This window comes from Scyliorhinus canicula, chromosome 21 (assembly GCF_902713615.1).
Source record: "Scyliorhinus canicula chromosome 21, sScyCan1.1, whole genome shotgun sequence".
In the NCBI taxonomy this organism is placed as follows: domain Eukaryota; kingdom Metazoa; phylum Chordata; class Chondrichthyes; order Carcharhiniformes; family Scyliorhinidae; genus Scyliorhinus; species Scyliorhinus canicula.
In genome coordinates, this window is record NC_052166.1 from 51,865,703 (window position 1) to 51,881,627 (window position 15,925).

General features: G+C 50.4%; 1 protein-coding gene across 6 annotated transcripts in view; it reads right to left on the bottom strand.

Moving 5' to 3' along the window:
• Positions 1-485: 485 nt before the first annotated feature.
• Positions 486-15,925, bottom strand: part of garnl3 (GTPase activating Rap/RanGAP domain like 3) — a 569,928-nt gene continuing 554,488 nt past the window's right edge. For all 6 annotated transcript variants that reach the window (XM_038781606.1, XM_038781608.1, XM_038781607.1 and 3 more), the window contains one exon: positions 486-1,473. In XM_038781606.1, the coding sequence (XP_038637534.1) occupies positions 1,314-1,473 (160 nt within the window). In that variant the 3' untranslated portion in view covers positions 486-1,313. The remainder of the gene's footprint in view (positions 1,474-15,925) is intronic.

Here is a 15,925-nt window from a genome sequence, read left to right on the forward strand (position 1 = left end):
CTGTTGGTAAGGCCCCAACGCCTTGAGCTTAATCGCCAATGTCTTCAACCCAATTCAGACCATTAGGAAGCCCGTGAGCATTATTCATGTCTACACTGTTCATTCCCAATGTTTCAGTTGACAGCGGACAGAGATCATTAATGACAACTACCTTAAGCAGCACCGTACAAGAACAGCATCTGCTGGTAATGGCTGTTTCAGTTAATGAGACCCTTTCCGTAATAAAACTGAAGAGACAATGCAATCAATTTTCAGAATGAGTTTGCAAAGTTTAAATGAAGTGGTTTCAACAACCCGACTGTGTATCTGTAAACGATCAAACTGCGGCCGCACCTGATTCTGACCCACTGAAGCCTCCAACACACAATCAGACCACTTTAGCTCAAATGGTGCCCAATTGTTAAAGAGGCTCCAGGCTACTTCAGGTCAAATGGTGCCCAATTGTTAAAGAGAGACCCTTACGAAAAGAACATTTTTCAGCAGTATCCCAGATAATAAATACAGATTTATTTAAGCATTATTTCACAAAGACTGCCCCTGAAGATCACCTCAGGAGTAAATACATTAAGATTGGACAGAAAATGCTTTTCGTTTTTTTTTTAAATGTCCATTCACTTAACAAAAATATTTACTTATTAGGTGAAATGAATATATTTTAAGTTGTAAAGCAAAACACATTTTATATCCCATAATATTCATTTCATATTAATTAACAGAATTATAATCTACTTTCACAGCAGTGCTCTATAGCACTGAAAATAGATATTTTTGTAGGTACGAATTCAGTAATTTTAGAGGCAACATTTGAAACACAAAACATTTACATTTAATTCTTGGCATTAAAAACAATGGCAATACAATATTTTAAGACAGTTGGTGTTTTTTTTTCTCCCATCACAGAGGTCCAGCAACAGTTTTGACAGTACATATTCATTGAGTACAAAACTACTGCTAAGAGGCCAAGGGTTGTGAACCAAACATTAGGCCGACGAAACAAAATGTACAAACCTTCAGCCAACAAAGTTCTTCCGTTCAACGAGATAAATACGTGGTAATAAATAATAAGAAGTTAAATCATCTGCAAAAATATTCCAAAACTTTTAGTCAAGGCTCATATTAAATGTGTGAAATTCACATTAAATAGAAGGACAGAGGTTGTCGGTCTTTTCCAAAGGTGCAAAAGCAAGGACAGAACTGAGCAGACATGCACTATACATTTCGGGCAGGTTGCTATGGTTACAGATTCGTCGGAAGGGGGAAGGAAGGGATTTTAAACAAAAAAAAAATAAAAGAAAGCACCAGTCTCCCAGTTGTCACTTCAAGTCCAGAATCTCTTCGTCCAATGAAGTATTCAGTTGAAACGAGCCGCTGGTGGGGGGGCTCTCGTCTCTGCTGGCCGCCGTGTCCGGGTCGGAGCTGGTGGATAAATGACGCTGGGTTTCCACCTCGGTGTCAATTATCTCCGCTAGGATCCTGCAAACAAGGAAAGAAAGCCTAAAGGAAATGCTTCGGAGTTGAGGTTTTTTTTATCCCTGGGTCCCAGGGAAGTCGGTGGAGGGGGTAACCCGGAGATTTTTCAGCAGGTGAGTCAGGTTATAATGACCCCCCCACTAGTGTTTCCCTTTGTAAAAGAGACACGGTGAACTATCCCACTGAAGAAACATCACCAGGCAGGCGTCCTGGAGATATTTCCTGAGCTGCGAAAACTGAACAAAATGGAGGCACAATAACAAAGGGTAAATAATCTTCATTTTGGGTGCTGGTTTAGCTCAGTTGGCCAGACAGCTGGTTCGTGATGCAGAGACGAGGCCCGCAGTGCAGGTTCAAATCCCGTATCGGCTGAGGTTGTTCATGAAGGCCCCACCTTCTCAACCTTACCCCTCGCCTGAGGTGTGGTGACCCTCAGGTTGAATCACCATCAGTCAGCTCTGCTCCTCAAAGGGGAAAGCAGCCTATGGTCGACCAAGACTATGGTGACGTTACACTTTTAAATAACCTTCAAAAACGACCTCCATCCTATTAATAGTTAACCAGTGCAGTACCCCCCCCCCCCCTTCTCTTCCCAGTCCTTTCTCTTTAAAAAAAATATTTTTATTGAAATATTTGTACATTTTTGTAACAAAAGCAGAAAAGGAACAATAGGCGTTAAACATTAACATAGTGCAAAAACAGATATTTCCCTGAACGGCTCTGTCTTCACAGACCACCGAAAATAACAAAAAACAAACAAACACAACACAACCCCTCCCCCCCCCCCAAGAAAGTCGACGAACGACTGCCACCTCCAGGAGAACCCTAACATCAATCCTCTTAAGGCAAACTTTATTTTCTCAAGGCTGAGAAACCCAGTCATGTCACTAACCCAGGTCTCTACTCTCGGGGGTTTCAAGTCCCTCCACAATAACAGGATCCGTCTCCGGGCTACCAGGGAGGCAAAGGCCAGAACGTCGGCCTCTTTCACTCCCTGAACTCCCTGAACTCCAAAGATCGCCACCTCTGGACTCGGCACCACCCGTGTTCCCAGCACCTTAGACATTGCCCTGGCAAACCCCCGCCAGAACTCCTCAAGCTTCGGGCATGCCCAATACATATGGACATGGTTTGCTGGGCTTCCTGCTCACCTCGCATAGCTGTCTTCTACAACAAAAAACTTGCTCATCCTCGCCACTGTCACGTGTGCCTGGTGAACCACTTTAAACTGTATTAGACTGAGCCTGGCACATGATGAGGAGGAATTGACCCTACTTAGGACTTCTGCCCATAGTCCCGGCTCTAACTCCCCTCCTAACTCCTCCTCCCACTTGCCTTTAAGCTCCTCCACCGGGGTTTCCTCCGCCAGCTCCTGGCAGATATCCAACACCTTCCCCTCCCCCACCCAGGTACCGGACATCCTCTGTCTTGTATCCCCTATGGCGACAGCAGCGGGAAGGCCACCACCTGTTTCCTCAGGAAGGCCTGCACTTGCAAATATCTAAAGCCGTTCCCTGGCGGCAATTTAAACTTGTCCTCTAGCGCCTGCAGGCTGGGAAAGCTCCCATCTATAAACAGGTCACCCATCCTCCTAATACCCGCCCTCTGCCAGCACTGGAACCCGCCGTCCATCCTACCTGGCAGGAACCTGTGGTTGTTACATACCGGGGTCCAGACCGACGCTCCCTCCACCCTCTTGTGTCTCCTCCACTGCCCCCAGATTTTCAGAGTCGCCACCACCACCGGACTTGTGGAGAGGTGGGCCGGCGGGAACGGCAGAGGTGCCATTACCAGTGCTCCCAAACTGGTGCCTTTGCATGACGCCGCCACCCACAGCTCCCATGCCTACCCCTCCCCCAATACCCACTTCCTGATCATGGCAATTTTGGCCGCCCAGTAGTAGTTGAAAAAGTTCGGCAGCGCCAGCCCACCCTCCCCCCCGACTGCGTTCCAGCAGCAATCTCTTCACTCGCGCGGTCTTGTTCGCCTCCACAAATCCCGAGATGATCTTATTAACCCTCTTGAAAAAGGCATTAGGGATGAAGATGGAAAGGCACTGGAATACAAATAAGAACCTGGGGAGGACAGTCATTTTCACGGTCTTTACCCTCCCCGCCAGAGACAGCAGGAGCATGTCGCATCCTTTAAAGTCCCCTTCCATTTATTCCACCAGCCGGGTCAGATTGAGTTTATCCCACTTCTGGGCCGCCTGTATACCCAGGTAATGAAAGCTCTTCTCTACCTTCCTCAGCGGCAGCTCCCTCAGTCTCTTCTCCTGTCCTTTAGCCCGGATCACAAACAGCTCACTCTTCCCCACGTTCAAATTATACCCCGAGAAACTGCCAAATTCCCTTAGGATCCGCATGACCTCACCCATCACCTCCAAAGGATCCGAAATATACAGGAGGAGATCATCCGCATAGTGCGTGAGTCGATGCTCCAAACCGCCCGGACCAGCCCCTACCAGTTCCTTGAAGCTGTCAGTACGATGACCAGCGGTGCAATGGCTAGAGCAAATAATAATGTCCGGGGCCTCCGCATATTTCCTATCCACCTGGAGTAACTCCTCCACCAATCTCTCCCTCTCCGCCCTTTCCCTCTTTTCTTTATGGGACTGGATCGATATGAGTTCCCCTTTAATAACTGCCTTCAGGGCTTCCCAGACCGTCGCTGCCGAAACCTCTCCCGTGTCTTTTGTTTCCAAATAGTTCTGGATACTCTTATTCACCCGCGCTCAAACCACCTCGTCCGCTAACAACCCCACGTCCAGTCTCCACAGAGGACGCTGCCCTCTCTCCTCCCCAAGCTGCAAATATACCCAATGCAGGGCATGATCCAAAACGGTAATCGCCGAGTATTCCATCCCCGGCACCTTTGGGATCAATGCCCTGCCCAGAGCAAAAAAATCAATACGGGAATAAACTTTATGGATGTGGGAGAAGAAGGAAAACTCCTTTACCCTCGGCCATGTGAACTTCCAGGGGTTTACCCGCCTCTGTTCCATAAAGCCCTTCAGTTCCCTTGCCGCCGCCGGCCTCTTCCCTGTCCTGGATTTTGAGGGGTCCAATTCAAGTTCAATGACCGTATTAAAATCCCCTCCCATGACCAAGTTGTGTGACTCCAGGTCCGGGATTTTGCCTAACACGCGCCTCATCAAATCCACATCGTCCCAGTTCGGGGCATAGACATTCACGAGCAGCACTCGGACCCCCTCCAGCTTCCCACTCACCATGATATACCTACCCCCTTTATCAGCCACTATTCTCCCAGCCTCAAATGCCACTCGCTTGCTGATCAGAAATGCTACACCCCCCCCCCCCCCCCCCCCCCGGTCTTCGGGTCCAGCCTGGAGTAGAACACCTGACCCACCCAACCCTTCCTTAATCTCATCTGGTCTGTGACCTTCAGATGTGTCTCATGGAGCATTGCCACGTCTGCCTTTAGTCCCTTTAAATGCGAACACGCGTGCTCTCTTCACTGGCCCATTCAGACCTCTCACGTTCCAGGTAATCAGCCTGAACGGGGTTCAGGGGCTCCCCCCCCCCCCCCCCCCCCCCCTCCCCCCCGGCCGACTAGCCATCACCCTTTCTTGGCCGGCCCCGAGCCTGCGCCCTCAAGCTGCAGCCGCCTCGACCCTCCTTTTATTCCCTGAAGAAAATTTCTCCCTTGCCCGCAGAGCAGCCATCCCCCCCCTCCCCTCCCCCCAACACCAAAAACCTAATCTCCCAAATCCAACAGCAAGTCAACACTGAGCCACCCCCCCGCCCCCGCCACCACGATCCCGAGAGTCAGCTGACCCATGCTGACCCCGATAGCCCCGCCCCTGGTTGGGTCAGACTGTCGCCCTATTGTTCGGGCCCCTCTCCCCACATAGGGAAAACCTATTTACAAGATCATATTCCCCAGTAAGTAAACATCAGCTCTCCAGAAGCCATTAGCATAACCATAAAGCTAAACAGACACACTCACTTAAAACAGAACCCAGTCCCCCGAAGGGTAGTGCTAGCTTCAGGTTTCAGGCCCCCCCCCCCCCCCCCCCCCAGCCGTATCAATCACCTTCTAAACAAAGTGCCCTCCAGCCATCCCCCTAACCCGCTATCTCGCCCATGGCTAACCACAATCTTATTTAAAATAGAACACAAGTACAAACCACCGCCTCCTCCCATCTTCGACGGATTAAGTGTCTCTTAACTCGAGTCCAACTTCTCTTTAATAAATGTCCAAACATCATCGGGCGACTCGAAATAATAGTGTCGGTCTTCGTGCGTTACCAGCAGTCTCGCTGGGTATATCACCCCAAACTTCACCCCCTTCTTAAAGAGGGTCGCCTTTGCTCGGTTGAACCCCACACGTCTCTTGGCCAGCTCTGTACCCAGGTCTTGATAGATGTGCACCTCATTATTCTCCCACTTGCTGCTCCGTTCCTTCTTGGCCCATCACAGGATGCGCTCCTTGTCTGAAAATCGGTGGAAACGGACCACCATGGCCCTTGGCGGGTCGTTCGCCTTGGGTTTCCTTGTGGGCTCCATCCTGCTCCAGGAGTCGAGGGAAAGCCCCCGCTCCCATCAACGACTCCGGCGTACTCGTCACATACGCTCCCGCATCTGATCCCTCAATACCTTCAGGAAAGCCAACGATTCCTAAATTCTGCCTCCTGGTTCTGTTCTCCAGCTCCTCCTGCATCTGCTTGTGGCGGTCCTCTAGCACCTCCACCTTATGCTCCAGCACAGTTATCTCGTCCTCTTGATTGGAGAGTTTTGACTCGATCTCCTTAATCACTTTCCCATGGGCTGCCTGAGTCGTGACCATTTGGTCGATTGATGCTTTCATCGGGTCAAGCGTATCGCTTTTTATCTCGGCAAAGCAACTCTTGAAAACTCCATCTATTGCTCCTTCGGCCAGTGAGCTACCGCTCCCTGGTCCTTGCCGTCTGCCATGCTTCACCATACTGCCAGCTCCCCTCGCTTCCCTCTGTCCTTCACATGGCCATTTCTGGTCCAGCTATCCATACACCGGGGGGAAATCCTCCTTACTGATGCTCCCTCCGCCGATTTATTTCCACAAAAGTCCACAAACATCCGGAACAAAACGGCCGAAAGTCTGATTCAGGCGGGAGCTATCGAATGTGCGACCTACTTCTCCATGGCCGCCACCGGAAGTCCTCTCCCAGTCATTTTTCAACAGTGTGTTTGCAATCCATTGCTTCTACTGAAGAGGTAATTATGCCCGTAAAATTAAATGACCACTATATAATGCATACAGTCATTGATGGAAAGCAATTGGTTGATGGCGTGTTGTGCCTGAGTGACGGGCTCACTTGTCAAGTGAGTTCACAGTTTCGGCTGGCAGGCCACAGCTGTTTCAACACGGCTTGAAGGAGAAGCAGACACGTTTTCCCAGTGCCCTCGCAAACATTTGTCCGTCAATCAACATCACAGACAGATTCACCGGTCATTTATTTGGTGGCTGTGGGGCTTGCTGGGCGCAGATTGTTTGCTTACATCACAGCAAATCAAAAGTAATTTTCTGGCTGTGATGGGATCCTGAAGACCTCAAAGGCCCCTTATCGTTAGAATTTGTTCTCTGCACACGACAGTATAGAGGAATTGTAGTAGCTGACCAGTGAGATACTGACGAAAGGATGAATTTAACTTAATTGGGGTGCAACATTTCCGGAAACGGGAGCAGCCGGAGCAAACCCCCGCAGACTCGGGGAGAACGTGCAGACTTCGCAACAGTGACCCAAGCCGGGAATCGAACCGTACCGCCAGTGTTGTGATGCAGCAGTCACAGCGATTCAACGCCTGGCCAATGGAGAGGGGAGCATTTTTCCTTTCCGTTTGCACCTGTGTAACCAATTAGTTTGTGGGAGACAGAGCGAGGAAGAGCTTGTGTTTATAAAGCCCCTCTCATGACATCAGGATGTCCTTTACAGCCAATGAAGTGCTTTTTGAAGGGCAGTCTTGCAATATAGGAAATGCAGCAGTCCATTTGCATGTAGCAAACACCCACAAACAACAAAGTCGAAATGACCAGATAATATGCTTCAGAGCCATTGGCTGAGGGATAAATAGTGCCCAGGAAACCAGGGGGAACTGACCTGCTCTGAACTGAGGTTAAGTGCCGATGGCCAACGGAGAATCCGTGGTGTTCCACACCGGGAGAACTGGCGTGAAACCAGCACCGATTCAGGTACCGGTGAGTGGCTAGTACCGGCACCACATGAAACACCTGCGGAATGCACGGAATACGATTGGAGAATCGGCGTGTCCATGCTGCACATGTGCAGGGCTGACAAGCTGCAGCCGCACGTATATCTACACCCCTCCCATGCACACACCAATCGCCCCGGAAAAGATGGCGCCGACTGTGCTGGACTGCGTACCCACCCACCCCGACCCCACAGCTCACTTCCTGGCCACCCCCCCCACCCCTCCCCCCAGCCCCGGCAGAAGCCCCCCAGCCAGTGGCACAGTTATCGGCTGAATGTGGCACTGGTGGACACTGTCCACACGCCCTCTCTCTCTCTCTGCAGCCTCCGCGGCAAGCTCACGTCCGCTGAGACCACATGTGGCCCGCGCCGTCGGGAAATCGGCCCATTGGAGGCGGAGTATCGCAGGTGGGCCCGCTGACATCATTCCAATAGGTTGCGACTGATCGCCGCACGCATCTCAATGATGTTGATTTGGAGGGGGCGGTGCATCACAACCCACCGTCAAACCACCGCCTGCCGCGATTTCGGCATCGGGCGCCCTACTCCACCCAATCGCCATTTCCGATTTCAGCATCGGGCAACGGAAAATCCCACCCTAGATTTTGAACATTGTTAGACAATGCACTTGATTCTCATCAAGAATTTTGCATATTAATGATCGAAACACATCATGACAATTTAAATGAGACTTCTCAGCAAATGTAATGGTAGATTTAGATGTCGGTAAGACAATCTTGCATGCTGCCTGTTCATCTTTCCAATGCTATTTCTAAAGAAAAGTGCATCGTAATGTTCCTTTCTCGTTACCCATGCCGACTGACCTGCTGTTTACTTCAGGCATTTTCTGTTTTTACTTCAGAAATTGTCCAATTAGAAAAATGTGCTTGATCTGTGACCCAGTGTTAGCCTTGGCTCGCAGTAAACAGTAGCTGGATTCTCCCTGAATCAGAATGTTGAGGGTTAAAGGCCCCATTCGGGACACTTGGGGCCCATAACCCAGGCTGACATTTCAGTACCGTGCTGAGGGAGTGCTGCAGATTAGTCATAAAGATCTCATGGCACTATTTGAAGAAGAGCGGGATGTGGGGGAGGGTTCCTCCCTGATGTCTTGGCCAGCGTGACTGAGATAGATTACATTGTCACTTATCTCTGTGCTGTTTGTGCGACCTTGCTGATGGAGAATTGACGAGTGCAATTTCGCGACATCACAACACTGACTACAGTTAAAGATATTCATTTGGTTGCCAAGCACTTTGGGATATCCTGAGGTCATGAAAGGCGATATATGAATTAAAATATAATTCTAAAGGGGCTGCAAGAGGGACCTGGGAGTACATGTGCGGAAATCATTGAAGGTGGAAGGACTGGTTGAAAAAGAGGTGAATGATCCAAGGCTTAATTTATAGTAGCACAGAGGATAAGAGCAAGACATTATGTTGAATTTGTATAGAAAACTGATTTAGCCCCAACTGGATGACTGCATCCAGTTTTGGGCACCACACTTTAGGTAAAATTAGAGATTCATCAAAATGGTTCCAGGGATGACGAACTTAAGTTTTGTAATCAGATGGGAAAGATTGGTTCTGTAGATTCCCAAGGGTGGAGGAGGGACGGGTGGAGGGTCTGGGGGCGCCAGTTGAGCTTGAGGAGCTGGTCAAAGGGATAGGGAACATGCAGTCGGGGAAGGCGCCAGGGCCGGATGGCTTCCCGGTTGAATTTTACAAGACGTATGCAGACCTGCTGGGCCCCCTGTTAGTTAGGACCTTCAACGAGGCGAGGCGGGGAGGGCTATGCCCCTGACGATGTCTCGGGCGCTGATCTCCTTGATCCTTAAGCGAGACAAGGATCCCCTGCAGTGTGGGTCATACAGGCCGATCTCACTCCTGAATGTGGATGGCAAGTTGTTGGCAAAGATCTTAGCCACGAGGATAGAAGATTGTGTGCCGCAGGCAGCTGAACACTAATATACGGAGGCTCTTGAACGTTATTATGATGCCGGCGGTGGAAGGGGAGGCGGAGATAGTGGTGGCGCTAGATGCGGAGAAGGCCTTTGATAAGGTCGAGTGGGGGTACTTGTGGAAGGTGCTGGAAAGGTTCGGGTTTGGGGAGGGGTTTTTCAGTTGGGTGAGGCTGTTGTATGAGGCCCCGATGGCGAGTGTGGCCACGAATAAGAGGAGGTCGGAGTATTTTTGACTATACCGAGGGACGAGGCAGGGGTGTCCCCTGTCCCCCCTACATTTTGCGCTGGCAATTGAACCCCTGGCTATGGCGCTGAGGGAGTCGGGGGATTGGAGGGGGCTGGTCCGGGGTGGGGAGGAGCACCGAGTGTCGCTCTATGCGGATGACCTATTGTTGTATGTGGCGGACCCAGTGGGGGAAATGCCGGTGGTGATGGGGATTCTCCGGGAATTTGGGGATTTCTCAGGGTATAAGCTTAACTTTGGAGAAAGCGAGCTGTTTGTGGTAGACCCGGGGGACCAGGAGGGGGGGATTGGGAGGCTCCCACTGAAAAGGGCGGAGAGAGGAGCTTCAGGTACTTGGGGGTTCAGGTGGCCAGGAGCTGGGGGGCCTTGCATAAGCTAAACCTCACAAGGTTGGTGGAGCGAATGGAGGAGGAGTTTAAGAGGTGGGACATGCTGCTGCTGTCTTTGGTGGGTAGGGTGCAGTCAGTCAAGATGACGGTGCTCCTGAGGTTTCTGTTCCTGTTCTGGTGCCTCCCCATCCTTATCCCGAAGGCCTTTTTCAGGCGGGTTAACAGGAGCATTACAGGGTTTGTGTGGGCACACGGGACTCCAAGGGTGAGACGGGTGTTCTTGGAGCGGGGCAGGAATGGGGGGTTCTGGCGTTGCCCAACCTCTGTGGGTATTATTGGCCTGCCAACGCAGCGATGGTGCGTAAGTGGGTAATGGACGGGGAGGGGGCGGCATGGAAGAGGCTGGAGATGGCATCCTGTATGGGCACGAGCCTGGAAGCGCTTGCAACGTGCCGCTGCCGCTCCCTCCGACGAGGTATACCATGAGCCCGGTGGTGGCAGCTACCCTCAAGATTTGGGGGCAATGGATGCGGCACAGGGGGGAGGTGGGGGCCTCAATGGGGTCCCCGATACAGAGGAACCACCGGTTTGTTCCGGGGAGAATTGATGGCGGGCCCTTGAGTTGGCACAGGGCAGGTGTCAGGAGGCTGGGGAACCTGTTCATAGATGGGAAGTTTGCGAGCCTGGGTGAGCTGGAAGGGAAGTTCAGGCTCCCCCCGGGGAACACCTTTAGGTACATGCAAGTAAGGGCGTTTGTCAGGCGGCAGGTGGCGGGGTTCCCCTGCTGTCGCCGCGTGGGGTCCAGGACAGGGTGCTCTCGGGGGTTTGGGTTGGAGAGAGGAGGATCTCGGAAGTGTACCAGGTGATGCAGGAGGTAGACGAGGCCTCGGTGGAGGAGCTGAAAGATAAATGGGAGGAGGAGCTGGGTGAGGAGATTGAGGAGGGGACGTGGGCGGATGCCCTAGAAAGGGTGAACTCCTCCTCTTCGTTTGCGAGGCTTAGCCTCATACAGTTTAAGGTACTGCATAGGGCTCATATGACCGGGACAAGGATGAGCCGGTTTTTTGGGACCGAGGACAGGTGTATTAGGTGCTCAGGGAGCCCAGCAAACCATGTTCTGGGCATGCCCAGCGCTGGGGGAATTTTTGGAAGGGTGTAGCAAGGACGGTATCGAGGGTGGTAAGATCCAGGGTCAATCCAGGCTGGGGACTCGCAATATTTGGGGTTGCAGTGGAGCCGGGAGGGCAGGAGGCGAAAGAGGCCAGTGTTCTGGCCTTTGCGTCCTTAGTAGCCCGGCGGAGGATTCTTCTTCAGTGGAAGGATGCGAGGCCCCCAAGCATGGAGGCCTGGGTCAACGATATGGCGGGGTTTATTAAATTGGAGAGGGTGAAATTTGCCCTAAGGGGGTCAGTGCAGTGTTTTTCAGGAGATGGCAACCATTCCTAGATCTCCTGGCAGAACGGTAAAAACAAAAAGGTCAGCAGCAGCAGCAACCCGGGGGGTGAAGGGGGGGGGGGGGGGCTTGTCTCTTTGTTTTGGGTTGAATATCTGTTTTTTGCTAATGACGGGCGTTAATTTATTGTTTCTCTTTTGTATTTACGGCGGGGGCGGGGGAGGAGGGGGGTTCTGTTTTTTGTTTTTTTTTATTCTTAGAATTTTCTGTTATTGTTTTCTTTTTTGTGAAAATGTGAAAATTTGAATAAAATTTTTTTTTTTTAAATTGGTTCTGTAGAAGGGTCATATGTGTTGTGTTTCGTGGTTCCCCGATGATGAAGACGCACACAGAACAGATATGTATTCAACCAGAACGATGATTTATTGTCAAACACGTGGAACGATAACTATCAGATCTTTATACAGGGTTACTCAAGTTCCTAGGGAGCTTCTCTAAGTGCGACTGTCAGCGCGTGCCCTAGGGTTGCTGGCGCCCCGGGCAAGCTGAACTTCGGCGCTCTTGGGGGCGGGGCGGGGCCGAGAGGGGGGGCGGGGCCGAGAGGGGGGGGGGGCCGAGAGGGAGGACGCGGGAACCCGGGGGGGGGGCCCAGGGGGGGGGATTCGGGGGGGGGGGCGGGGCGGGGACCCGGGGGGGGGCGGGGCGGGGACCCGGGGGGGGCGGGACGGGGACCGGGGGGGGGGGGAGGGGGGGCGGGGACCCGAGGGGGGGGCGGGGACCCGAGGGGGGAGCGGACCGAGCGGGGGGCGGACCGGGGGAGCGGAACGAGCGGGGGGCGGACCGAGGGGGGGCGCCCTGGGGGAGGGCGGCCACCGCGCATGCGCTGGTTGGCACTGGCCCAACTGCGCATGCGCGGGACCCGAGTCTTTGGCGCCCCCTAGCACATGGCGCCCCGGGCGACTGCCCGAGTTGCCGGTGCCTTGAGCCGGCCCTGGCGACTGTCCTACTGTACATCCTACTACCATATGCCGAATCCCGACAGTCACGTGATGCATGTTTGGCGCCACCTACTGACAGAAGGTCATATCTCAGTATCCCAGGGACTGGTTTAGCACAGTGGGCTAAATAGTTGGCTTGCAATGCAGGACAATGCCAGCAGCATTGTCGTATTAATTATCGTACCGGCCTCCCCGAACAAGCGCGGAATGTGGCGACTAGGGGCTTATCACAGTAACTTCATTGAAGCCTACTTGTGAAAATAAGTGATTATTATTATTATTATTTATAGTTGCATGTACTGATAAACAACTTTATACATTTATACAGCTATATACATTTATGCATGTATGCATATTGGCACAACATGGGCTCTAAACGTTAACTCTGTATCTCTCTCCGCAGATGTTGCCAGACCTGCTGAGTTGATCCAGCATTTTCTGTTTTTTATCATAGAATTTACAGTGCAGAAGGAGGCCATTCGGCCCATCGAGTCTGCACCGGCTCTTGGAAAGAGCACCCTACCCAAGGTCAACACCTCCACCCTATCCCCATAACCCAGTAAACCCACCCAACATTAAGGGCAATTTTGGACACTAAGGGCAATTTATCATGGCCAATCCACCTAACCTGCACATCTTTGGACTGTGGGAGGAAACCGGAGCACCCGGAGGAAACCCACGCAGACACGGGGAGAACGTGCAGACTCCGCACAGACAGTGACCCAAGCCGGAATCGAACCTGGGACCCTGGAGCTGTGAGGCAATTGTGCTATCCACAATGCTATCATGCTGCTATGATTGAGAAGTTGGGACTGTTTTCCTTGGGGAAGGGAAGAATGAGCTTAGAGTTGACAGAGGTATTCAAAATCAATGGGAGGTCCGGACCGAGTAGATGGGAGAAACCGTTGCCACTGGTGGAAAGATCCAGAACAGGAGGGCACAGGTTTACGATAATTGGCAAAAGAAGGCAAAAACAAAGGTGACACAAGGAAAAACATTTTCACGCAGTGAGTGGTGGGGCTGTGGAGTGCGCTGTCTGAGAGTGTGGTGAAGGCAGGTTCAATCGAGTCATTTGAGAGGAAATTGGATTTTAACCTGAAAAGTAAGAATGTGCAGGGTTACCGAGAGAAAATCGGGGAGTGGCACTGGGCAAATTGTTCCCATACAGAGCCAGACACAAGGGGCTGAATGGCCTCCGTGTGAGCTGTGACAATTCTGTGATTCTGCTTCTGCAGTTCTGTGATGTTCTCTATTTGTTCATATTAGAGCTCGAAGTTTGTTTAGGCCAGGGCAGGCCTGACACAGATAAAGTGAGGGGGTGTCTTCATCCGTGATCATCCAAGCTTGAACGTTTATCTGTCAGTTTTAAAGCTTGACATAGAAGATAATTGGATTTGCAAAGCAATAGACAATTCACAGTTTGAGTTGATAACATAGTTGGCTGGATCCGAGCTCTCTCAGAGAACCTTATACAATAAATATTCTACGTGAGATTGAAGCACAGCTCTTCAGTTTATCTAGTAACAATGGGAAAAGACACTTATAGCCTATCATCTCGCAGGAATCACCTAGGAGAAGTAGTTTCACACTGGCAAAACATTGGTCGCTATGCAAAAGCAACCGGGGATCAGGCCACACTGAGAGAAAAGGTGAGTTTTTAATATTAAAGAAACCCCCGATCAACCAGCAGTGGCAATGTAATGACGGAAAAGAATTAACAATCCCATTTGTTTCTGGAGGGAGCCGGGAAATAGGGATGAAGTAAAAAAAACAATTTTCGGACTGGATGCTCAGCATTTACAAAGGTTATAAATTTTACTGTGCTAGAGAAGGAAAGGCTGTCAGTGCTCAATATTATCGCAGGGTTAAATTGACAACAACCACTGAGATCCGAACATGTTTGTTCAATGTGGAATTCTGGAAGTCACTGTTAGTGACAGTCTGTTTCTCCATCGGCTCAGCAAATGCAACATTTGCTGTTGGAATCAGGACAGAAAGCATTCTAATGGCGTGAAATTGGGAAATTACGCACTGGTCACAGAGTAAAGACGGATAAAAATGTTTGGGCTATTAAAATCAGAAATAAGATAGTTTTTAAAACAACATAATAAGTAACTGGCAATAACCACTGAAACTTTACAAGTGTGGAGTCTTATCCCCTCAAAATGCATTTGAGCAGGCATGGAAAACACTGCCTTCCCCACCTCACAGTGATGTAAGCATGCAGCCAACAACAATTTCCAGTCATAGAACACCTTTAGCATAGTAAGACATCCCAAGGTGCTTCAATGTGTCCAAATCAGGCTGCTGCTTTCATTGTTGTCGCGTGGAGTCACTACTACATCATTCAGGGTTGCGCATACATGGTACTAATGTATTTGTCTTTATTTTTTCTCACTCCTGTCTCTCTTTTTTCTGTCTTTTTCACATCCTTTCACTCCTCGCCCTCTGTTTCTCTTTTGCCCCCATGCCCTTCCTCAGTTATAGCTCCAGTGTTAGCTCCTCAGTTCTTTTTTGTCTGTCTGTTCTTTACTTTCTTTCTGTGCCCATCTTTTGCTCACGGTGCCTCACTTTCTAACCGTACCGTTTTCTACTCTTTAACTTTTGTCTCCGTCCTCACAGATGCAGGTATTAAACTTTCCGGTTTCTCTAACATGGGAAAAGCGAAAGGATACCACAGTCTGTGTCAGAAATCCCCAATACCAATGAACGTCGCCTGCTAATTTAATACATCGCTGTGCCAATAGCAGCTCTCTGAAGAATTAATGGATATTGCACAGCAGTCTCCAAGACTTTCGGAATTGTCGCAAGCATTTTGCCCTTTATTCATAGAATTTACAGTGCAGAAGGAGGCCATTCGGCCCATCGAGTCTGCACCGGCCCTTGGAAACTAGCCACCAAATAATCTACCAAACTTGGTTGACAGGATGCACTCTGGAAATAGATACCTTGCAATTAAATGCCAAAAAAGCCCTCCTCTGCCAGAACAGCAAGGTGCACCAAGGCACCGGATGTTGTGAAAACTCATTCCACTAACCTTCAGGAACGCTATACGAAAAATAATTTAATTCCATTGAATTTTTGATGGGTCATCGTTATGGCTCCAATGTTAGTTCCTTAATTCTAAATCCTGAGTGTTCACCCTTATAAAATGTCTCTCAGGACAGACAGCTTGGCAGCTAGTTTAATAGTGACACTAAAATAATTCAGAATAATTAATGTCTGGAAAGCAATCGAAACGAGATCAGTGCTCATCCCAAAATAATCCAGCATCTACAGTCGCTGGAATTGATGTTCAGGAATTTTTCAAGGCAATT